This window comes from Schistocerca americana, chromosome 3, assembly GCF_021461395.2.
Source record: "Schistocerca americana isolate TAMUIC-IGC-003095 chromosome 3, iqSchAmer2.1, whole genome shotgun sequence".
In the NCBI taxonomy this organism is placed as follows: Eukaryota; Metazoa; Arthropoda; class Insecta; order Orthoptera; family Acrididae; genus Schistocerca; species Schistocerca americana.
This window is the reverse complement of record NC_060121.1, coordinates 971,197,605-971,224,457: the sequence shown is the minus strand read 5'-3', so window position 1 is coordinate 971,224,457 and position 26,853 is coordinate 971,197,605. Positions and strand designations below refer to the sequence as shown.

Sequence of the window (26,853 nt, the reverse complement as noted above, 5' to 3'; positions counted from 1 at the left end):
GCAATACAATACAGCACATTGTCCTCAATATGAGTGTACATTAAAGAGCAGGGCATTGTCAGGAGTGCCCCATGGAAGCGTGATAGAACTGCTCTTTTTCTCTATATAGATAACTGAACTGACAAACAGGGTGAGCAGTAATTTAAGGCTGTCTGCTGAGGATGCTGTCGTGTACAAGAAGGTGTCGTCATTTAGTGATTTTGCAGGATACAATATGACTGAAGACAGAATTTCTAGTTGGTCTGGTGAATGGCAGCTTGCTCTAAATGTAGAAAAATTTAAGTTAATGGTGACGAGTAGGAAAAACAGTCCTGTAATGTCTGAGTACAGCATTAATAGGGAGCTGTTTGACATAGTAACACAGATTACGTATCTAGGTGTAAAATTATAAAGCAATATGAACTGGAATGAACAATTGATTTTGGTAGCAGGGAAGAATTTTGGGAAAGTGTAGTGCATCTATAAAGGAGACAATACATTGAACCTTGCATGACATATTCTTATTTGAATGTTTGGGAATTGCTCCAAGTTGGATTAAAGGAAGACATCAAAGCAATTCAGATGTGTGCCACTAGATTTTGTTACCAATAGGTTTGATCAGCACACAAGTAGTAGTAGTGTGTGGTACACTCCACCATGCAGTACGTGGTGGCTTGCAGAGTATGTATGTAGTTGTAGATAATCTTGGGCAGTGTCAGTGTTTCTTGATGATGGATCTGAGTAGTGGCCATCATCAATTGGAGGTGATTCTAGAGGGCAGACCAAAGATTGTGCTTTCATTGTCTTGGGGACACTATCTGTACAGAAGAATTCCATTTGGTTTGAAGAATGCACCAGCAATACTTCAGCATTGTTAAACAGAGAGTTGAAGGGATTATAGCCTTGTCAACATTTAATGTATTTGGATGACGTAATTGTTTTTTTCAAGAGGGGCGCAAGAGCACAGGCAGGCAGCAATTGAGAGAACCATTCAAGAGATTATGGGGCTGCACATTTAACACTGAGTACCGAGAAGTGTCATTTTGCACTGGAAGAAGTGAATTTCTTGGGAAGTGTAATTAGTAAGGATCGTGTGAGGACCAATCCGAGACTGATACAGGCTGAGCAAGATTTTCCAGCACCAGGGAAACGGAAGGATGGAACGGATCCATCAAACAACTGGGAGGATGCTCAGTTATTATTTCAATTCCATTCCACAGTGACTAGGATGCGTGTGCAGTTTTTTTGAGTGCGTATATTTCACAAGTACACACTTGCAGGGGGCTGCCACCATTCAAGATGTTGCATGGTAAACAGATCTCATCACCATCTGATTTGATTAAGCAGAGAGGGAGCAGGGCTGGTGAGTCAGTGCGAGAACTTGCAAGAAATGTGGGAGAAGTATGGGAGAGGATCCAAAAAGTGAACACCAAGGTGTTGTAGAGGCAAAAGGAGGCAGTGAAGAGCAAAGGAACCTCACCTCACTAGCCAGTGGGTGGTACTGTTGGGTCCATATACTCCAAAACGAAAAACAAAAAAATTCATGACACGATAATTGGGACTGTACCAGGTGATTGAAACAATGTCATGTGAGAATGACAAGTTACAATTACCAATGAGGTGAATGAGCGTACATGTAAGATGCTTAAGACTGTTCAAGTGCGTCCCATAAACAGTCCCAGGAGGAGTATCAGTATGAATCTTTCTTACACAACTTTTACCTCTACAACTATGAACAGGTGAATAAATTCAAGCAGTAGCTGTTAAAATTAATTCACATACACAATCTCTGGCTACTACTGCCTGCTGAGAACTAGAATTCAGGACAGAACATGGAGAAATATTTTTACCTGGATGCAAGTGCTGTATCTAGTGTGTGGTGACATAATGTTTTATGAGGGTGGGGAGTTGCAGATGGCTTATGGGATGCATCTGAAAGAGGTAACTGTAGATTATGGGTTAGTACTGCTTAATGACAGAAAATCAACCACAGTATCTAGTCTGAACAAATGACAGACAGCGATAGATCTAACCGTATGTTCACTTGAATTGGCTACTTTACCTCACTGGGCAGTTCAGAGTGATACGTTAGACTCAGATCATCTCCCAATTGAAATTAACCTACAAATAACTCCTATGTTAGAGAAGTACGTACAGATAAGTGGAAAATGGAGAATAAAAAAGTGTAGTGGGAAGAATACAAGACATGGGGTCAGCACCTAATTCCACAACTAAGAATATTCCACAATCTAGAGGATGTCTAGGAAGTATTTATCAAACTCATAAGCAGAGCACCTTCCGAAACAATTTCAATGAATAAAATATAAAAGAAACCAATGACAAATTCAACAATTTGGTGGGATGCAGAAAGTTCAAGAGCAATTGCAGCAAGACAAAACACACTGAGAGAATATCGTGCAAACCAATCACTCAATAAGTACTTACAATATAGGAAAATGAATTCCCAAGTGAAGCACATTTTAAAGAAAAAGAAGAAAGAGAGCTGGAGAGCATTTTGTAACAAATTACGTAAAGATACTAATATTACAGATATATGGAGACACATTAAGGCTCTTCAACTTAGGAACCAAGGATATATCAATTTCAAAAGGATGGCTGGCTCATTTGCAGACATATTTCTACAACAAAATAACGCACCCCGCAATACCAGCAGAACCTTTGAGTGCTCAAGAAGAATTGTGACATCATTTCTTATGCTCGCCATATATGAAAAAGAACTGTTGATTGCCTTAACCCGCTCAGCAAACACAGCACCAAGAGTGGATAATATTTATTACAAGACCCTGCAGAATTTATCTGACTCCACAAAAGGGTGGCTGTTGGATATCTACAATCGAATATGGTTATACAAATCATTTTCTGAAAACTGGAAATGATCCAGCATCTGCCAACTCCTACAGACCCATAGCACTATCATCATGCACTGCAAAAACTTGGAACAATTAACTAAAAATAACCTTGAATGGTGGCTCAAAACTAATAATATACCACCATATTATTAATGTGGTTTTTGGAAACATTGCTCTACATTGGATGATTTGAAACAGCTCACTTTGGACATACAAAGTGCATTCATGGAAAGGGAGTATGTTACATCCACATTTGTGGCTACTGAAGGGGGCATACAACAACATTGTCATTCCCTTATTAAGGCAGAGAACGATAAATAGGACTGCCATACCATGTTGTTTATGATATACTCAAACCTTTTGTTAGAAGGACTGTCCTCTTACACTTAAAAAATAAAACCGTTTGCCCAAAATATGCCGTTATTGGTCTTCTACAGGGATCGATATTGAGCCCTAATCTGACTCAGTAGTTACTTGGGGATGAACAACCTTGCACAGGATATAGTAGCAAGGAGAGCTTCATCAAACCAGCCTCTGGACTGAAGACGACGACGACGACAACAACGCCCATAAGAAAGGTGATACTAGAGATGTCAATAAGTACCAAACTGTTTCACCAGTTATATCATTTTCCAAAATTTTTGAGAAGGTGGTGTGTTCTACAATAGTATCTCACCTGAGCGACAATAATATCCTCAACAAATCACAGTTTGGATTTCAGAAGAGTTGTTCTCCTGAGAAAGGGATTTACATGTTCACTCACTGAATTTCACAAGCACTAAATAATAAAACAGTACCGTTTGGTATTTTCTGTGATTATCTAAAGCATTTGACTGTGTAAATTACAATATTTTCCTTGATAAATTCAAATTTCATGGGACTGATGGTATAACCAACCAGTGGATAATGTCATATACAACCAAAAGAGTGCAGAAAGTTGTACTTAGTAATTCAACCAACGTAGTCTTGGACATTAATCTGACTGGGGAGAAATCATGTATGAGGTTCCCGAAGGCTCAACTTGTGTCCACTATTGTCCTTACATATGTAAATGATCTTCCATCTAATATATAACAAGCAGAATCAGTTCTTTTTGCAGATGACACTAGTACTGCAATCAATCCAAGCATACACAAAAAAAGAAGAAATAGTAAACAACTTTCTTAAAAGTATCACTGAATAGTTTTCTGCAAATGGTCTCAGACCCTCAATTTTAAAAAGACACAACATATTCAGTTCTGCACACCTAAGGATTCTACATGAGTGACAAGTGGTACACATGGTGAAGAAATGATAAATAAGATGGAAACTTCAAAATTCTTAGGGGTCCCTACTGATGAGAACTTAAACTGGAAAAAGCACATTTTGGAACTCTTAAAACAACTTAGTTCAGCCACATATGCAACTCGAATAGTTGTAAATCTTGGGGAGAAACAATCAGTATGTATTAGCTGACATACTTTGCATATTTTCATTCTATAATGTTATATGGAATAATTGTGTTAACTCACCTTTAAGAAAGAAAGTCTTCACTGCTCAAAAACACGAGTAAGAGTAATCACGGTGGCCATTCAAACTTGGAAAGAAAAAAATTCACTGAGAATTCCAAGTGTGAGGAGGAAGATGGTATCAAGAAGCTGCTCCTAATAAATTAATGGCATGTGTGTGGAGTGTGGTGGGGAGAGGCAGCATACGACAATAATGACTTTTCTTTCCTCTCAGCTGAGCTATATACCAAGCCACAAGCAGTAGTTCAACTGCAATTTTTAAACATAATAAATTTATATCGAGTAATATTCATACAGTTAACAAACTCTGAAATATTAAGTGTTTTAAAATTTAACAATGTAAATTCCATGATGGAAGATGCCAAGTCGCAAATAGGCAAACAAAAGGACTGTCTAACAAAGCTTTCAGCTGAACAGACCTCATCAGAATTTCAGAGTTAAGACCACACACACACACACACACACACACACACACACACACACACACACAGGTACACACGCAAACACAACTCTCACACACACGACCACACTCTCTGGCTGCCGAGGCCAGACTGCGAGCAGCAGCACGTGATGGGAGAGAAGCAAACTGGATCATGGGTGTAAAGAGGAGGCTGGGACAGGGGCGGGAAGGAAGAAAGCAGGGTAGGGGTAGGAGATGATAAAGTGCTGTTGTGGGAGCATATGGGGAGAGGGTGAGGACAAGGTAGGGCAGCTAGGCTAGTTGTGAGGTTAGATGGAGAGCCAGAAGGGAGGGTAGCAGAAAAGGGAGAAGTAAAAAGACTATAGGTGCGTTGGTGGAATAGAGGGCTGCGTAATGCTGGAATGGGGACAAGGAAGGGTGTAGGTGGGTAAAGGACAATGACTAATGAAGGTTGGAGCCAGGATGCTTACAGGAATGTAGGACATACTGTAGAGAGAGTTCCAACGTGCACAATTCAGAAAAGCTGGTGTTGGTGGGGAGGATCCAGATGGCGCAGGCTGTGAAGCAGTCACTGAAATAAAGTATTTGTGTTAGGCAGCACACTCAACAGGGTGGTCCAGCTGTTTCTATGCATGCAGACATCTTGTAGTTGTCATGCCCACGTAGAATGCAGCACAGTGGTTGGAACTTAGCTTGCAGATCACATGACTGGTTTCACAGATAGCCCTGTCTTTGATGGAATAAGTGATGCTGGTGACCAGACTGGAGAAAATGGTAGTGGCAGGATGTACAGGACAGGTCTTGCATCTATGTCTGTAACAGGGATATGAGCAAGTGGTTGTGTAGGGATGGACAAGGGTACTGTGTGGATTCGATGGGCAGTGGGATACCACTGCAGGAGAGGTTGAAGGATAGTGGGTAGGATATTCCGCATTTCAGACCATGATAAGAAGTCATCGAAACCCTGGCGAAGAATGTGATTCAGTTGCTCCAGTCTTCGGTGGTACTGAGTCGCAATGGAAATACTCCTCTGGGGCAGGATGGTGGGACTTTGAGAGGTGGTGGGTGAATGGAGAGATAAGTTAATGAGAATTTGTAGGACGAACAAACCTGTAATGTTCTGCCTGACACAGTGAATTCTTTCTAATATCTATGCGTAACATTGAAAAGTGATACGAACTGGAATGAGCATTTGTGAACAGTGGCAGGCAATGTGAATGGTTCACTTCAGTTTTTTGGGAGAATTTTAGGATAGAGTGGTTCAGCTGTAAAGGAGACCACATATAGGATGCAGGTGTGACCTATTCTTAAATACTGTTAGAGTGTTTGGGGTCCGTACTAGGTCAGATTGAAGGAAGACATCGAAACAATTCAGAGGCAGGCTGCTTTATTTATTACCAGTCAGTTCAAACAACACTTAAGTGTTACGGTGATGCTTCGGGAACACAAATGAAAATCCCTGGAGGGAAACCGATGTTCTTTTCAAGAAACATAATTCAGTAAATTTAAAGAACATGCATTTGAAGCTGACAGTGGAACGATTCTACTGCCGCCAACATATGTTAGACGTAAGGACAACCAAGATAAGATACGAGAAATTAGAGCTCATACAGAGGCATATAGACAGTCTTTTTTCCCCTCGCTCTTTTTGCTGGTGGAATAGGAAATGAAATGACTAGTGACGGTGCAGGGTACCCTACGCCACACACTGAAAGGTGGCTTCTGAAGTACCTATGTAGATGTAGATGTAAATAAGGCACAGGAGATCTGTTTTTGTACAAGGATGGGAGCATAATTATGGTCTGTGAAGGCCTCAGTTAGACCATTGGCATATTTTGAGAGGGACTGCTCATCATTACAGATGCGACTGCCAAGGGTGGGTAGGCTGTATGGAAGGGACTTCTTGATATGGAATGGGTGGCTGCTGTCTCAGTGGAGGTATTGCTGGTGGTTAGTCAGTTTGATACTGACAGAGTTACTGATGTAGCCACTTTTGAGGTGGAGGTCAACATCGAGGAAGTGGCTTGTCAGGTTGAGGAGGACCAGATGAAGTGAATGGGGGAGAAGAGAAGGTGTTGATGTTCTGAAGGAATGCGGATACTGTGTCCTCACCCTTTATCAAGATCACAAAGCTGTCATCAATGAATGTGAACCAGCTGAGGGGTTTGGTATTCTGGATGATTAGGAGGGATTCCTCTAGGTAGCACATGAATAGATTGGTACAATGCTGATGCCCATAGCTGTACCCTTGATTAATTTGTAGGTGATGCTTTCGGAGGAGAAATAATGGTGGGTGAGAATTCAGTCAGTCATGGTGACTAGGAAAGAGGATGTATGTTTGTAATCTGTTAGGCATTGGCATTGGAAAAGGTAGTAATCAATAGCAGCAAGGCCATGGGCATTAGGGACGGTAGTGTAAAGGGAGGTGGCATCAACAGTGAGGAGCAGGGCACCATGTAGTAAAGAAGCAAGAATGGTGGAGAGTTGGCGGAGGAAATGGTTGGTATCTTTTATGTAGGAGGGTAGGCTGTGGGGTACTAGGCTGAAGGTTTTGGTCTATCAGAGCAGAGATTCTCTCAGTGGGAGCACAGTAACTGGCCACAATATGGCATCATGGGTGGTTGGGATTATGGACTTTAGGAAGCATGTAGAAGGTAGGAGTGCGGGGTATGGCTATGGGCATCCACATGACACCATCTAATGCCAACCTATTCTTGAGCCCTCTAAAGCAATCCTTTCTAACCACTCAAAATCGCAAACCTCTCACATGGTTCAGATTCAATGATGACATCTTCGTGATCTGGATCAAGGGCGAGGACATCCTATCCACATTCCTCTAGAACCTCAACACCTTCTACCCCATTTGCTTATACCAATGGTGTCAGCGAGGCCTTCAAAGACTGTATTTACACTCCCAACCTTGTAGAAAAACAGATCTCTCAAGTCTTATCTCTCCAGTCACCCACCACATCCAGCCGCAGAGCAGCATTCCCTCGTGACTCAGTACCTCTCAGGAATGGAACAACTGAATCACATTCTCGACCAGCATTTTGACTATCTCTCGTCGTGTCATGAAATGAAAAATGTCTTACCCACTATCCTTCCCACCCCTCCCACAGTGGTATTCCGCTGCCCACCAAACCCACACAATATCCTTGTCCGTGCCTACACAATCTCTGCTGTAGTAGACCTACATGTAAGACCTGTCCCATACATCTTCCCACCACCACCTACTCCAGTCTGGTCACAAGCACCACCAATCCCATCAAAGGCAGGGTTACCTGTGAAACTAGTCATGTAATCTACAAGCTAAGCTGAACCACTGTGCTGCATTCTACATGGGCATCACAACCAACAAGCTGTCTGTCCACATGAATGACCACTGACAAACTGTGGCTAAGAAACAGCTGGACCACCCAGCTGCTAAGCACGCTGTGAAACACAATGTTCTTCATTTCAATGACTGCTTCACAGCTTGTGCCATCTGGATCCTTCCCACCAACACCAGATTCTCAGAATTGCGGATGTGATAACTCTCCCTACAATATATCCCACATTCCTGTAACTGTCCTGGCCTCAACCTTCCTTAGTCATTATCCTTTACCCATCTATGCCCTTCCCTTTTCCCATTCCTGACTACACAGCCTTTTATTTCACCAACGAACCTACAGTCCTTTTACTTCTTTTCTTTTCCGCTGCCACCCCATCCCCCTCTGCCCACCCACCATCCAACTATGAAGACTAAACGTAACAGCCCCACCCTCTCCCCACCTCGGCCCTGTATGCGCCCACAAGCAGTATTTTACTGTCCCCCACCCCTACTCTGCTATATCTCCCTCTCCTTACCCCAGGCTCCTCTTTGCCCCCATCACCCAGTTTGCTTCTGCCCCATCATGCACTCCTACTCGGAGTCTGGCCTTGGAAGGCAGACACTGTTGTCATGTGGATGACAGTTGCCTGTGTATGTGTGTGTATGTTGGTGGGGGGAGTGTCTAATTCTGAAGAAGGCCTTTTTCACAAAGAGCTTTGTTTAACAGTCTTGTTCTTGTGCCGATCTGTGACTTAGCATCTTCACTATATGGCGAGTGGCAACTCTCCTGTTCATAGTATTTTGAAATTTGTGATTTATAAAACTCAACAAAATTCAGTTTCAATGCTAGGGTAAAAATCCAAAATTCCCAGAGTGTTAATGAAAATCCTGAAATTCACTAGGCTCACTGTTTTTTTTTTTTTTTTTTTTTTTTCTTTTCGTTTCAGGTAAAATGTAATGCCCTGAGAATATCAGGTTTGCAGAAGTGCACATCCATAATCATCTTGTAGACCTCTGTTTAAGGAGTTGGGCATTCTGATTATTGCTTCGCATTGAATTTTTTTCTTTGTGAGGTCTGTTGTAAATAATCCACTCCAGATTAAAGGACCACTGATGTACATAATTAAAATAGCGGAAGGAAAAATGACATTCATTACTCCACATTAAGATTGTCTTGAGCACAAAATGGGGCACACAATGCTGCAACGAAATTTTTGATTATTTACACTGACGAAAAGTTTCTCGTTGACAATTCCTTCTGTTCTGTAGAATAGTCTCTATTACTGTAATGGGTAAAAGGTGGTGGTTAGGAATTACTAACTCACATCTGTAGATGTTAAAAAAAAACTCTATAAATGTTCAGCATGTAACCATACTTAAAAATTAATTTGCGATGATATGTAAAAGATTCATTCCACAGCATTACAAATGATCAACAGAAAATGAAACTAACTAAAACTAATTCTCTTTCCAAATTTATTCTTGGTCTCCTTTACTGCTTCCTCAAGGTACATACTGAATAACATCAGAAATAGGCTACAACACTGTCTCAATCCCTCCTCAATCACTGCTTCCCTCCCTTGTTGCTCGACTCTTTATAACTGCAATCTGGTTTCTGTACAAGTTATAAATACCTTTTGCTCAAAGTATTTTATTTTTCACCTTGAGAATTCGCAAGAGTGTAGTGTAGTAAACATTGTCAAAAACTGTCAGCACCTGCTTTCTTTTGAATTGGAATTATTAGTCTTCTTGATATCTGAGGGTATTTCACATGCCTCATATATCTTGTACACCAATTGGAACAGTTTTGTCATGGCTGGCTCTCGCAAGAATCTCAATAATTCTGAGGAAATGCAGTATACTCCAGCAGCTGTTTTTTGAATTAGATCTTTCAGTGCTCTATCAAATTCTTATCACAGTATCATATCTCCCAATCTCCATCTACTTCCTCTTCTCTTTCTATAATATTCTCTTCAAATTCAATTCCCTTTTAGAAACCCTCCTTATATTGCCCCCCCCCCCCCTTTCAGCTTGCTCTTTTTGGCATCTGAACTCTTGATATTCATACAGTTCCTTCTCTTTTCTCCAACAGTCTCATTAATCTTCTGTTGGTGGTATCTGTCTTTCCTCTAGTTATGTTTGATTTTATAGCCTTGGATCTGTCCTCTAGTCATTCCTGTTTATACATTTAACACTTTCTGTCATTATCAGTACACATCTAAACTCTGCCTTCTTGCCTGCTACATTTTCATATTTTCTCCTTTCATCAGTTTAAATTCAGTAAGTTTTAATTTCAAGTTGATAAGCAATAAATTATGGTCAGAGTCCACATATGTCCCCAGAAATGTCTTACAGTTTAAAATCTGGTTTCAAAATACCTGCCTTACCATTACACACTGATCAGCCAGAACATTATGACTACCTACCTAATAGCCAGTATGTCCAGCTTTGGCACAGGTAACATTAGCGACATATTGTGCCGTGGAAGCAATGAGGCCTCGGTAGGTCACTGGAGGGAGCTGGCACCACATCTGCACATGCAAGTAACCTAATTCCCGTAAATTCTGAGGAGGAGTGGACAAGCTTTGATGCCACACTCAATAACATCCCACATGTGTTCGATCAGGTTCAGATCTGGCAAGTTGGGAGGCCAGCACACGGATTGGAGCTCGCCACTGTGTTCCCCACTCCTGGCTTTGTGATATGGTACATTATCTTGTTCAAATATGTCACTGCCATTGAGAAACATGATTGTCATGAAGGGGTGCACGTGGTCTGAAACCAGTGTAAGATACTCCTTGACCGTTTTGGGGCCTTGCATGAGCTCCACTGGACCCATGGATGTCCACGTGAATATTTTCCAGATCATAATGGGGCTGCCAATGGCTTGTCTTCATCCTGCACTACACACGTCAAGGGCTGTGCCCTCCCCATTGGCACCATGAAGAAGGTACTGGGATTCGTCATACCATGCAATACTCTGCCACTGTGCCAATGTCCAGTGGCAATGGTCACATTGCCGTCTCAGTTGTAGTTGCTTATGTCAATGCGTTAACATTGGCGCATGCAGAGGCCCATTGTTAAAAGTGTTTGGTGCACTGTGAGTTCAGACACACTTGTACTCTGTGCAATATTAAAATCTGATGTTAGTTCTGCCACAGTCCGCCTAGTCTATGACGTTTGAAATCTGTAATGAAGGGTGGCAGCCAAACCCCGTGACATCTGGATGGGGTTTCACCTCGGTTTCCTCATGTGTTGAAGAGACTCACCACAGCACTCCTCGAATACTTGACATGTTGTGCAATTTCCGAAATGCTCATGCCGAGCCTCCAGGTCATCACAATCTGCCCTCAGACAAACTTTGACAGATTGCGCGCCTTCCCCATTCTGCACACAGGCAGCACACTCGTTGATACTACGTGCAACATGAGTGTATGTGACTAGCAGTCATTCCTTGCCAAGTGACACTGCTATCAATACTAGGTCAGAGATCATAATGTTCTGGACGATCAGTGTGTAATCAATCTGAAATCTCCTAGGGCCTCCAGGTCTCTTCCATACATAAAACCTTCTTAATGATTCTCAAACCACTTGTTAGCAATGATTAAATTATGCTCTGTGCCAAATTGTATTAGACAACTATCTCTTTCATTCCTTTTTCAAAGTTCATGTTCTACAACTTTTCCTCTTCTTTCTTTTCCTACTACCAAATTCCTGTGACCCATTACAATTAAAATTTTTTCTTCCTTGACTAACTGTATAATTTGTTTTATTTCATTATGCATTCTTTCAATCTCTTCATTATCATAGTTAGCATATGAACTTGTACCAATGTAGCGGCTTCATGTATATTTCGGCTACGATAATGCATTCACTATGCTGATCATAGAAGCTTACCCGCATTCCTATCTTCTTGCCCATCATTAGACCTACTCCTGATTTATTTCCATTTGGTGTTGTATTCATAACCCAGTACTCATACGACCAGAAGTCTTGTTCCCCCTGCCACCACACTTCACTAGTTCTCACAATATCCCAACTTCAACCTATCATATCCCTTTTAAAATTCTCTAACATCCCTACCTGATTAAAGGATCTAATGTTCCACACTTCAATCCTTAGAATGTCAGTTTCATTTTTTCTGATGACATTCCCACCTGGAGATCTGAATGGGGGACTATTTCACCTCCAGAATATTTTACCTAAAAGGATGTGCCACCATTGTTCATCCGTAAAGAAGAGTTGCATACCCTCAGGAAAAAATAATGGATGTAGTTTCCCCTTGCTTTCAGCTGTTGACAGTACCAACACAGCAAATTCATGTTGGCTAAAGCTACAAGACCAGATCAGTCAATCATCCATACAGTGGCCCTCCAACTACTAAAAAGGTTGTTGCCCCTCTTCAGGAACATATTTGTCCGGCCTCTCCACTGCTGTGTTGTGGTTTCACCTATAGTATGGGTGTCCCTATTGTTGGAGCACTCGATCCACCCCACATTGGTGCAGTTCATAGGGGGAGATTCTTCTATATGCTTCCTACAATACAAAAGCCTATCAACAGTGGCTGCATCATTGGGGCTGTCATTCTGCCATAGTTGACCAATCCATTTCCTATGTCCTGAACATCAACCATTTCCTTCACCTTATGGGCAATGGGACAATGTAGCTGTGTTTGTTCCCTCTGAAGGAGGATGTGACCAAACAGCTGCACTACCAGGTCCATAACTTCTTTATCGATCTGTCTACAGATCAATGTCTCCGCTATGTGGTGCACAATTATCTTTATTTTCCCATGGTTCACATTTCGCCTAGGACTAAACAATATAGCAGCAGTAACAGCACAGAAGTATTTAAAGCTGCATTTCAGATAAATGTGGCTGACTGACTACTGTCATAAATTATGGAAAAAAAAAATCATAATGAAATATGATAAAAATGTGTATGTATCCCCCTCCCGACACAAACCGACAAAAATTTCACAGGTACATAATATAAAGGATAATATGCACTGTCTGGTCACATAGCCAGTGGGATTCACTTCACCTGTTTTTGGAGAAACCAGTTTTGTCTGGGGGTGGGGGGAGGGGGGGGGGGGGGGCAAATGCAAAAGGGTAGGGTCTCATTGGTGGCAGTTCAAACGTACAGGGGATGATGGTACCCCTTAGGGAAATGGCAGAAAGGGACAGAAAAGGGCACCAGATGCACTCTTTGTGTATGCCTGGGGACTCATTCAGCATATGAGGAGGCTATCCCGGCAGCCATTGAGAGAACAGGGTGCAACCAATTGCAGATTTTGGAACAAATTATGCCTGTTGTCTGGACTCCAAGGTCATTCTTGGGCCATTCCAGGGACTTGCAGAGAAGTTTGAGAAGACCAACCTTGTGCATGGGGTTTCAACGAAGCTCACAATTTGCAGCATTGTCCCCAGAGCCGATTGTAGTTCTTTAGTTCTGAACTGAATGGAAGGACTGAACCAGGGACTTGAAAGGTTCTGTGACAAGCTAGGCTGCAGCTTCCTAGACTTGCGCCATACAGCTGAGAACCTGTTGGGTCCCCCTAAATAGGTCTGGTGTGCACTAAACATCAGGCTGTTACTCAGGTAGCTAACTGGGTGTAGGAAGCACATAAGAGTTTCTTAGATTAGGCAACTCTCCATCCTAATCCAGATAACAATAGCTGTAGGAAACCCAGAAGTATTAGTGTAAGATCAAAAGAAATGCCTCCCACAGGTGAGAGTATAAAATCCAAATGGTAAACTGTGAAAGCCTTCACAAAAAAGTGCACGAGTTTGAAGCGCTCATGAAAAGCAGTGGAGCTCACATAATACTAGATACAGAAAGCTGGTTGAAACCTGTAATTGATAGCAGTGAGATTTTAGGGGCCAAAGCAGATTTCTACGATAAAGGTCAACAATAGACAATATTTTCAACCTGTTCCAGATTTCGGAGAAAACTGCTTATAGAATTGGAACACATCACTTCTTTATTGACAGTGCATATGACAGTGTCAATAGAAACCAGTTGTTTCATGTCTTACAGGAGATGTGGATGTGTGGAAAACTCATGAGAATGATTAAAATGATTATGTCTGTCGTAAGAAGCTGCATTCAAGTTCGAGGAAATTACGCAGACTGCCTGGAAGTAAAAAAAATGGACTACATCAAGGAGATGCATTAGCATGCTTATTATTTAATGTAGCACTCGAGAAGGTGATCAGAGACGCAGGCCTACAGACCAGGGGCACCATCTTCTGCAAGTCAGTGCAGAGAACGTATACATCATAGCATGGACAGTACTAACACTGAAAGAAGCTTTTACAGCCTTAAGTCACGCAAGTAAGAAGATGGGTCTTATGATAAATGAAGATAAGCTAAATACATGGCCTATGGGAAAGCATATCAACCCAATATGCCATCAACTTTTAGTGTGAATGGATACACATTTGACAGAGTTGATAGCTTCAAGTATCTTGGAGGAGGAGGATGTTAGTGTTTAACGTCCCGTCGACAACGAGGCCATTAGAGACGGAGCGCAAGCTCGGGTTAGGGAAGGATGGGGAAAGAAATCAGCCGTGCCCTTTCAAAGGAACCATCCCAGCATTTGCCTGAAACAATTTAGGGAAATCACGGAAAACCTAAATCAGGATGGCTGGAGACGGGATTGAACCGTCGTCCTCCCGAATGCGAGTCCAGTGTGCTAACCACTGCGCCACCTCGCTCGGTTCAAGTATCTTGGTTCCACAGTCACTTGCTTTAATGACATCTCAACTGAAATTAAGATTAGGCTGATGTCAGTAAATAAGGCATATTTCACCTTCAGTAATTTATTCTGGCCAAGACTCTTCAGCCGCCCAACAAAATTCACTATTTATAAAACCCTTGTTAGACCAGTTCTCACTAATGCTTCGGAAACATCGCCCTTGATGGAAACCGATGCAAAGCTGCTCAAAGGATCCGAGAGGAAAGTTTTGAGGAGAATAACTTATCCCGCGTATGACCGAGAACAATGGAGGAAAATGTACAATGTAGCATTGTACACTATATATGCCAATGCTCCTGTAATAAAAATCATAGGATCAGAAATGGTAAAATGGGCAGGTCATGTGGCAAGAATGGAGGAGTCTGAGGTGATAAAGAAGATTCCCTTTGGTAATCCAGGAGGACAAAGAGGGCAAGGCCGACCTCGAGCAAGATGGCTGGATGGACTGGAAGAAGACCTACGGAAGCTCGGATGCAGAAACTGGAGGAGGGTAGCATGTGACCAACCTCACCTCCCAGAAAAATAAAGCTCGAGAATTCACTGTACAGCCACAACAAAAGGCACTGAGGTCAGACCACTCCCCCTACAAACAAGACAGTTGGAGGAGGTAAGTCCCATTTACTGTTATCTGCAATGCAAATGCTGCTCTAACAAGAGCGAATAGAATTACTCAGATAAAATCATACAAGTCATATCCTGACAAGAGCTGATAACAGAAATTTGGATATCTGAAAGCAATTAATACACAGAGTGGAAGTGATACTAAAGAAAAAGAACATACAGAATTTTTTCTACGGCTGGACATATACATTGTTTACAACATAAGCTTCAAAATACAAATAAATCATAGATTTGACGATTTCTGAATTAAAAATGTAAATTATAAGCAAGAGACATCCCATCAATAAATGAAAAAATGGCTGAGGTTCTTTTTTATGTTTGTATCAGAAATTTACAATAAAAGATTGGCAGGGCATTCCTACTGGTAATAAGCAAGTACGATACCATTCCAGATCATAATATGTAAGTCCCAATCTTTTCACTCTTAAGTTGTATTTGGCACATGAAACATAACAGCCCATTAAGGCCTATTTAAAATGAACATTTCCCAGTCTAGTTCAGGATTGCACATGTAAACAAAATATGTAACTCATCTAAAAAAAACTTATAACTGAGAAAACAACTGTTTAATCTATTTCAGTTCAAAGTGTAGAAGCTCTGTAAATGAAGGGAATAATTCCCGTGAAGGGAGTCTCCAGTAATTAATAGAAAACATAAATGTATTATTATAATTCCTTATTTGAGAGTTTATTCTTGAATAAAATAACAGACATGTAATAATATCGTAGTGTATTTACTGTTCTGAGCAGACATACATTTATATACGGATTTTCTGTATTTACATGTAAATTTTAATTGTTAATTAATGAAAAAATGAATTCAAACAATGCCGAGGATTGTTCGGGATTGTTAAGAAATTATAAATAGTGACTGCCATGTTGGCATAGGGGGTCAGTCTGGTTTTAGTTTTTGAGCAGCACCTGAGCATGCAGCTGCTCCTTTTGTATTGTAAGTATTGTTTGCCTTTGTAATAATACTTTTATTTTGTTTTGAAGGTATAATAAAATTGAATAAAATCAATACCAAGATTAATCTTAAGCAACTCTCCAGTAGTTGTGTTACAGTGACCTTAATTGTTCTCAGGACCGCGACTGCAGCAGATGAAGCTTAACTATAATCAACTCCATTAATACAAGTAGTAAGAGAAATGTTATACACAACACTGCTATATTATCAATTAGAGCATTAGGAACTGGGACTGTCACAGGACTTACCTTGCTTTACTGGTCGACGTACACAACTGGAAACTAAGACATTGAAAAGCGCCTGCTGACGCAGAAAACCAAGAATCTGTGGGACATGCCCTGGATGTGTAAATGGTATGCTTGACACAATAATACCTTCTGTACCTCGAGTCTCAGTCATATAATAGCAATGCTGCTGATCTGGTAAGTGCTGTAAAAATCATAATTATTTCAGTGGAAAATATATTATTAAAACTGGTAAATACAACAATAGTCTGAATTATTTTATGCAGCACAAGACACACTGGATTTGTTGACCAGATAATACATAAGACTGAACTACAAAAATGAACACTCACCACGATAAGACCACGACTGCTGTCAATGTGTCCTTCAGATGCTGTCTGCACTATGAGATCAAGCAGAGGTTGAGGACAAGTAATATCACCAAACTCAACCTCAGTAATTTGCTGAATTCTTCGCACCAATGAAACACACACAGGCATAGGTTTAGCAAGCCTCAAGGAGAACACTGCTGGCAGAAGAGCACTGTTGGCAGCTGTCAATGGCGCATACTGTGGTGTACTGCAACAGGATATTAATACAACATTTTCCATTTTATAAGTTCTGCACCACCAAACACTATCTCACATATATAATGTTGTGACTATCATTTATTATTACACAAGTACATAAAACTAGTTTGGTTTCCAAATGGTGATAAAATCTCTGGCTTTTGCCACTCCCATCCCCAGCAGTAAGTGGTACAGCATGTAGTGCTGCATGCCTTCACTTTGACTAATACACAACTGGAAAATGAGAAAAAGACACCATGACACAAATGGCTATGGCACGCCATAATTACACGGAACACTAAGAGAGGGCAGTTAATGTGACAGTCACACGCGCAGTGCTGCAGAGAAACCAGGGACTGTGTTATCAGCTGCGGAATGATACAAGCTTTGCACCAGTTGTTCACCTCCGTAGCCAGTAAAAGCCAAATTTTCACAGAGCACGAAGCTCCGTCCGTGTCTGCAACATCATTAGTGTGCTGAGACAGCACAGACGTGAGCCATTTGTGCAACTGACAGAGTTTGAGCGAGGGTGTATACAGGGTGTTACAAAACGGTACGGCCAAACTTTCAGGAAACATTCCTCACACACAAATAAAGAAAAGATGTTATGTGGACATGTGTCCGGAAACACTTAATTTCCATGTTAGAGCTCATTTTAGTTTCGTCAGTATGTACTGTACTTCCTCGATTCACCGCCAGTTGGCCCAATTGAAGGAAGGTAATGTTGACTTCGGTGCTTGTGTTGACATGCGACTCATTGCTCTACAGTACTAGCATCATGCACATCAGTACATAGTATCAACAGGTTAGTATTCATCATGAACGTGGTTTTGCAGTCAGTGCAATGTTTACAAATGCGGAGTTGGCAGATGCCCATTTGATGTATGGATTAGCACGGGACAATAGCTGTGGCGCGGTACGTTTGTATCGAGACAGATTTCCAGAACGAAAGTGTCCCGACAGGAAGACGTTCATTGCAATTGATCAGTGTCTTAGGGAGCACGGAACATTCCAGCCTATGACTCGCGACTGGGGAAGACCTAGAATGACGAGGACACCTGCAATGGACGAGGTAATTCTTGGTGCAGTTGACGATAACCCTAATGTCAGCATCAGAGAAGTTGCTGCTGTACAAGGTAACGTTGACCACGTCACTGTATGGAGAGTGCTACGGGAGAACCAGTTGTTTCCTTTCCGTACCGTGCCGTGTACAGCGTGTGCAGGCACTATCAGCAGCTGATTGGCCTCCACAGGTACACTTCTGCAAATGGTTCATCCAACAATGTGTCAATCCTCATTTCAGTGAAAATGTTCTCTTTACGGATAAGGCTTCATTCCAACGTGATAAAATTGTAAATTTTCACAATCAACATGTGTGGGCTGACGAGAATCCGCACGCAATTGTGCAATCACGTCATCAACACAGATTTTCTGTGAACGTTTGGGCAGGCATTGTTGATGATGTCTTGATTGGGCCCCATGTTCTTCCACCTACGCTCAATGGAGCACGCTATCATGATTTCATACGGGATACTCGACCTGTGCTGCTAGATCATGTGCCTTTACAAGTACGACACAACATGTGGTTCATGCGCGTTGGAGCTCCTGCACATTTCAGTCGAAGTGTTCGTACGCTTGTCAACAACAGATTCGGTGACCGATGGATTGGTAGAGGAGGACCAATTCCATGGCCTCCACGCTCTCCTGACCTCAACCCTCTTGACTTTCATTTATGGGGGCATTTGAAAGCTCTTGTCTACGCAACCCCGGTACCAAATGTAGAGATTCTTCGTTCTCGTACTGTGGACAGCTGTGATACAATACGCCATTCTCCAGGGCTGCATCAGCGCGATTCAATGCGACAGAGGGTGGATGCATGTATCCGCGCTAACGTAGGACATTTTGAACATTTCCTGTAGCAAAGTGTTTGAAGTCACGCTGGTACATTCTGTTGCTGTGTGTTTCCATTCCATGATTAATGTGATTTGAAGAGAAGTAATAAAATGAGCTCTAACATGGAAAGTAAGCATTTCCGGACACAAGTCCACATAACATATTTTCTTTCTCTGTGTGTGAGGAATGTTTCCTGAAAGTTTGGCCATACCTTTGTAACACCCTGGATAGCGCGTCTGCGGGACGCTGGGTTGTCATACCACAAAACTGCACTACAAGTGGGACATGAGGTTTCCTCAGTCCATCAATGTTGTCACCACTGATCAGTAGAAGGTGCACATGCTCGTCAGCCTGGGACCGAACAGAGGTGGCACGCAGATGAGTGCCAAGACATTCGCATCTTATGAAGTGCTGTACTGGACTGCACCGCGATTTCACAACAAATTACGCACACCGTCGCTCTGGGGTATCAGCGAGGATTACCCACGATGGTCTCTGTGAAGCATAGCTATGATTCTGCATGCTGTTGGAGCATCTTCCACTTGTGCTTGACATCTTGCAGCCCGACTCCTGTGGTTTCATGATAGGCACTTGTGGAAGGATGAGTGGAGACTTGTTGTCTCCAGTGAGGAGAGTCACTCCTGCCTTTAGTGCCAAAGATGGTCATGTGTGTGTGTGTGTGTGTGTGTGTGTGTGTGTAGTGCCAACATCTGGAATGTATACGACAGAGGCACACAGGGCCAACACTCGGCGCTGTGGTTCGGCGAGCCATATCTAACAACGGCCTTCTCCTCTGGTGATCGTAGAGGGGATACTGGAAAGTGCAAGGTACATCCAAAACATTAGTCAACCCATCGTGATATCGTAAGCCCACCGATTAGGTAATGTGTTTTTCCAACATGACGCTGAATGTTCACACGGATCCTATTGACACCCAACTTGCTCTCTGATCCCCATATTGAGGAAGTCTGGGACTGGATGAAATGTCATCTTGCGCTGTCTGCAAGACCGGCAGGAAATCTGGCCCAATTGAGGCAACAGGTGAAAATCGCACAGCAGGCCATTCTGTGAGACTACATTCATCACCTTTTATGATCATCTCCACAGGAGAGCTGCAGCCTGCACTGCTGCAAAAGGTGGCATACAGTATACTAGTGCTGACATTCCACATGCCCTGTCGCCTGCAATCAGATGCATATGGCTCTGTTGGTTGGACTGATTGAGGTACACGTTCTCAAGAGTGTGTCAATAAAATTTCCCTCCAGTGAGCCGATGAATTCAGGGTTCTTCTTTTCATTTTTCCAGTAGCATATTTCAACCTCCAATGAACTGTGTCTGTCACTTCCATATTTTTCATAAAGAATAAACATTACAGTAAATGCAGATAAAGTGAATTAAATAATTGGCATTCTGGTCCAACATGCCAGAGGTGGCAGTCTTGTCTGCCTGAGCTGTGCTTGCTTTTTTTGTGGTGTGTGTGTGTGTGTGTGGGCGCGCGCGCGAGAGAGAGAGAGAGAGAGAGAGAGAGAGAGAGAGAGAGAGAGAGAAGGCTTTGACTGACCCAAAGAAGCAGCAAAATGCGCACCAGAAACATTCCACTGATTACTTATGTGAACAAATGTATTAGGCACCTAATTATGCAACACCACAAACAGTACAGGCATTTAACAGCTTTGAGAAAACTTCACAGCTTTTATCAGATGTGACTGGACTTCAAAGTTAGCATCGAAACCCTAAGTATAATTATTCTGCTTATTTAATGTGATTTTTAAAGATGCCAGAATAAATGATTCATCATGTGTGAGTGAGATAACTTAGCTAAGGAGAGGCTACACTTCATGAGATTAAAAAAAGCACCAGTATTATAATGGCCAGTGGTCTGTTTAGATGAAACATGAATTCACATACATCAAATGGCATTGTGACAGACTGTGAGGAGTACTGTAAAAAAAACAAAGTATTAGTCAGCCTTGAATCATAGTACATGCAGATGCTGACAAGAGTTTCATTCCAGGTTCATTTCTCATGTATGACTTAAAAAAGTAAAACTTTAAACCATCATTTACACTATGTCATCAAAAGTGGAGAAGTTGAGTTGCAGATAGGCACAACAAAATGACTACTAAAAAGGTAAGCTTTTGGCCAAAAGGCCTTCTTCTGATGTAGAACACACACACACACACACACACACACACACGCACACACACACACACACACACACACACACACACACACAATTGCATGCACGCGCACACCACCACATCTCTGGTAGCTGTGATGCCAGCCTCAGTGACCAGACACACTCAGTCACGCGTGCACCTCTGTGTGTGTGTGTGTGTGTGTGTGTGTGTGTGTGTGTGTGTGTGTGTTTTCTCTACTCTAGAAGAAGGCCTTCTGGCTGATACCTTACCTGTTTAGCAGTCTTTTTGTTGTGTCTATCTGCAACTGAACATCACCACTACATGTTGAGCAGCAACTTATCCTTTTCATAATTTGTCATTATTCCATCCAGGATTTACCATTGTTTCAGTATCATATGTAATTATTTCTTTCCAGTTATTATTATATAGTGCAAGTCTATTCTATATAAAATGCACTTACATTACTTAATGCAAAATTTTATGTTTATTGCGTGTCTGGGAAGGAATATTGTATTGTCTACTGGTATTTCATGCATCAAACATTTGCATTTGATTTTGAATGATGTACTCATTTATTGTACTCATTTATTGGCATGCAGCTTTACTCTATGGTTAAATGATGATGGCGTCCTCTTGGGTAAAATATTCCGGAGGTAAAATAGTCCCCCATTCAGATCTTCGGGCGGGGACTACTCAAGAGGACGTCGTTATCAGAAGAAAGAAAACTGGCGTTCTACGGATCGGAGCGTGGAATGTCAGATCCCTTAATCGGGCAGGTAGATTAGAAAATCTAAAAAGGGAAATGGATAGGTTAAAGTTAGATATAGTGGGAATTAGTGAAGTTCGGTGGCAGGAGGAACAAGACTTTTGGTCGGTTATTACAGGGTTATAAATACAAAATCAAATAGGGGTAATGCAGGAGTAGGTTTAATAATGAATAAAAAAATAGGAGTGCGGGTTAGCTACTACAAACAGCATAGTGAACGCATTATTGTGGCCAAGATAGACACGAAGCCCATGCCTACTACAGTAGTACAAGTTTATATGCCAACTAGCTCTGCAGATGATGATGAAATTGATGAAATGTATGACGAGATAAAAGAAATTATTCAGGTAGTGAAGGGAGACGAAAATTTAATAGTCATGGGTGATTGGAATTGGTCAGTAGGAAAAGGGAGAGAAGGAAACATAGTAAGTGAATATGGATTGGGGGGAAGAAATGAAAGAGGAAGCCGCCTTGTAGAATTTTGCACAGAGCATAACTTAATCATAGCTAACACTTGGTTCAAGAATCATAAAAGGAGGTTGTATAACCGGAAGAATACTGGAGATACTAGAAGGTATCAGATAGATTATATAATGGTAAGACAGAGATTTACGAACCAGGTTTTAAATTGTAAGACATTTCCAGGGGCAGATGTGGATTCTGACCACAATCATTGGTTATGAACTGCAGATTGAAACTGAAGAAACTGCAAAAAGATGAGAATTTAAGGAGATGGGACCTGGAGAAACTGATAGAACCAGAAGTTGTAGAGAGTTTCAGGGAGAGCATAAGGGAACAATTGACAGGAATGGGGGGAAGAAATACAGTAGAAGAAGAATGGGTAGCTTTGAGGGATGAAGTAGTGAAGGCAGCAGAGGATCAAGTAGGTAAAAAGATGAGGGCTAGTAGAAATCCTTGGGTAACAGAAGAAATATTGAATTTAATTGATGAAAGGAGAAAATATAAAAATGCAGTAAATGAAGCAGGCAAAAAGGAATACAAACGTCTCAAAAATGAGATCGACAGGAAGTGCAAAATGGCTAAGCAGGGATGGCTAGAGGACAAATGTAAGGATGTACAGGCCTGTCTCACTAGGGGTAAGATAGAAACTGCCTACAGGAAAATTAAAGAGACCTTTGGAGAGAAGAGAACCACTTGTATGAATATCAAGAGCTCAGATGGCAACCCAGTTCTAAGCAAAGAAGGGAAAGCAGAAAGGTGGAAGGAGTATATAGAGGGTTTATACAAGGGCGATGTACTTGAGGACAATATTATGGAAATGGAAGAGAATGTAGATGAAGACGAAATGGGAGATAAGATACTGCGTGAAGAGTTTGACAGAGCACTGCAAGACCTGAGTCGAAACAAGGCCCCAGGAGTAGACAACATTCCATTGGAACTACTGACAGCCTTGGGAGAGCCAGTCCTACAAAACTCTACCATCTGGTGAGCAAGATGTATGAAACAGGCGAAATACCCTCAGACTTTAAGAAGAATATAATAATTCCAATCCCAAAGAAATCAGGTGTTGATAGATATGAAAATTACCGAACTATCAGTTTAATAAGTCACAGTTGCAAAATACTAACGCGAATTCTTTACAGACGAATGGAAAAACTGGTAGAAGCGGACCTCGGGGAAGATCAGTTTGGATTCCGTAGAAATGTTGGAACATGTGAGGCAATACTAACCTTACGACTTATCTTAGAAGAAAGATTAAGAAAAGGCAAACCTATGTTTCTAGCATTTGTAGACTTAGAGAAAGCTTTTGACAATGTTAACTGGAATACTCTCTTTCAAATTCTGAAGGTGGCAGGGGTAAAATACAGGGAGCGGAAGGCTATTTACAATTTGTACAGAAACCAGATGGCAGTTATAAGAGTCGAGGGGCATGGAAGGGAAGCAGTGGTTGGGAAAGGAGTGACACAGGGTGTTAGCCTCTCCCCGATGTTATTCAATCTTTATATTGAGCAAGCAGTAAAGGAAACAAAAGAAAAATTCGGAGTAGGTATTAAAATTCATGGAGAAGAAGTAAAAACTTTGAGGTTTGCCGATGACATTGTAATTCTATCAAAGACAGCAAAGGACTTGGAACAGCAGTTGAACGGAATGGACAGTGTCTTGAAAGGAGGATATAAGATGAACATCAACAAAAGCAAAACGAGGATAATGGAATGTAGTCAAATTAAATCTGGTGATGCTGAGGGAATTAGATTAGGAAATGAGACACTTAAAGTAGTAAAGGAGTTTTGCTATTTAGGGAGTAAAATAACTGATGATGGTCGAAGTAGAGAGGATATAAAATCTAGACTGGCAATGGCAAGGAAAGCGTTTCTGAACAAGAGAAATTTGTTAACATCAAGTATAGATTTAAGTGTCAGGAAGTCGTTTCTGAAAGTATTTGTATGGAGTGTAGCCATGTATGGAAGTGAAACATGGACGATAACTAGTTTGGACAAGAAGAGAATAGAAGCTTTCGAAATGTGGTGCTACAGAAGAATGCTGAAGATAAGGTGGGTAGATCACGTAACTAATGAGGAGGTACTGAATAGGATTGGGGAGAAGAGAAGTTTGTGGCACAACTTGACTAGAAGAAGGGATCGGTTGGTAGGACATGTTCCGAGGCATCAAGGGATCACAAATTTAGCATTGGAGGGCAGCGTGGAGGGTAAAAATCGTAGAGGGAGACCAAGAGATGAATACACTAAGCAGATTCAGAAGGATGTAGGTTGCAGTAGCTACTGGGAGATGAAGAAGCTTGCACAGGATAGAGTAGCATGGAGAGCTGCATCAAACCAGTCTCAGGACTGAAGACCACAACAACAACAAACTCATTTATTTCTGAATCTGTAATTTTTGCATCCAACTGACCAATTTTGGCTTCTTAGATAGCATCTATCGACCAATTGCACACCACTCCAAAATGATTCCCTTTTAAGATGATCACATGTATATAATTTCCTTGTTGGTGTCATTCTATAACAAGAGAGCTACGCAACAATGAATATGCTTAACTTTTATTGTTTATTTACTAACATGAGTTTACTGTTGGCACTAATTATTCCAGTCTCTTCAGCAGCAACCAGTTTACAAGGCAACTCTAATTCTCACTCAAAATTTGTGAACTGTTCATCGCTCTCAACACACTTACACATATTAACTGTTCATGTACAGCATCACTCACAGAAAAATTCCAAGCCCAGATGAACCCAGTAAATACTCATAAAACATGGAAGTTCATTATCTAGCTGAGGAAAAGATTAAGGACCACTATCATAAATAAAACAGAAGACTTATGCTACCTTGTCTCAGTGTAAATAAGCAGCACTTACCAATAAAATAAAATCCACATACAACAAGAAATGAATGTACATACATTGTTGCATTCTCAAATTACAGTACATGTACCATTGGTTATAAACAGTGTTTGAGAAATAGAGCTAAGCATAATATGTAATTGTAAAAATAAGGATTAGATCAGCAGTGGCTAAGCATGTGAAATCATGTTGTGAATGGATATGGGTTCAGTGTCAAATCTGTAAGGCTATCATGATCTATATCCTTGAAAGTGAGCCAGGTAAAAGCAGGAGTTGGTTGGCAAGCGTTAGCTTCTAGAACTTGATGTAGGCTTCTGCCTTTTCTGGCAAAGTGAGCACTGTCATGTTGTGGCGACAATGCATGTTAGTACAGAGCCTGTAAGAGCAGTAGTGGGGCTGACTCATTAGGTAAATATGCAATGAAAGAGCTGCAAGCCAGAAATAAGCAAAGTTGAATTTTAAAGAAGGGCACTGAGGGAAATATTCCACTAGAATAGTAATATGGACTTGTGCATGGCTTTTTTGGAGTGCATGAACTTTAAATTTTGTCTGCATCATAAAAAGAATGAGTGTGGTGCAGTTAGGCATGTTTTACATTGTTTACAGTTGAATAAAGCAAGTAAAGGATGTCATCTTCTATATCAAACGTACCTTAAATCCGTGATCAATTTTGTTGTATACGATAACATCCACATCATGTAAAATTAAACTGCAGTTTAGTGTTCTGCGTGATCATGCCTGACGGAAGTCTCTCACTCAGAGACCCGTAACTGACCATTAGGATCTATGTCAGATTTCTCAAACTTACGGGGGGAGATATTACAAGTGGTGTACCATGTCATGACACAATTTCCAGGTCTAATAAGCACAGAAGAGAAATTACCAAACTATGCAAGGCAACAATAGGGTACGTAATGTGTACGCAAATACTGATGATTGCTGACATGTGCAGAAGTGTCATATATGTGAAACAGTGAACACCGTCATCAAGCAACGCAGCAAGCTATGTTCACTAACCAACTTTACTGGCATAGTCAGCTGCATGTGTCACTGCTGCTGTAGACAGTGTCAGGTAGAAGTTCATTTTGCAAGTGAGTTGTGAATAAACTAATGTACTACGTCAGAAAGTGAGAATCAGTGTAATGAACTTAAAATAGTAGAAATCATGGAGAAAAATTTCAAGATAGGTACTGAAAGTAATTTTAATTTACACAAGCTGGCAACCTGAAAGTGTAATGGCTAAGAGAAAGGGATGCAGATCCTCTGCAGAAATGTTGGGAACTGGTGCAACAGAATCTTGTTTCAGGAATGAGACGGGGGAAGTGAAAGACAGTAGTTCACCAGTGTCGAATTCATGTCAAGATGATTTACAAGATAAAGGAAATAAGACAGAATGAGAACCTACACAGACATGTACTGGAGACAGCAACACTAATGACTAGACACCTTGACAAAAAGGTAAGAGGTAAACACTGCTGAAATGAGACAAATACAGACTTAGTAAGCAGA

At 41.3% G+C, this 26,853-nt stretch overlaps 1 protein-coding gene across 1 annotated transcript in view; it reads right to left on the bottom strand.

Annotated features, from left to right (window-relative positions):
* The window catches only part of LOC124605251 (mediator of RNA polymerase II transcription subunit 1-like), a 206,499-nt gene that overhangs the window by 111,162 nt on the left and 68,484 nt on the right, over positions 1-26,853 (bottom strand). The window contains exons 7-8 of the mRNA XM_047136808.1: positions 17,012-17,237; positions 16,683-16,863 (exon numbers count right to left, since the gene is read on the bottom strand). Of these exons, the coding sequence (XP_046992764.1) occupies positions 16,683-16,863; positions 17,012-17,237 (407 nt within the window). The remainder of the gene's footprint in view (positions 1-16,682; positions 16,864-17,011; positions 17,238-26,853) is intronic.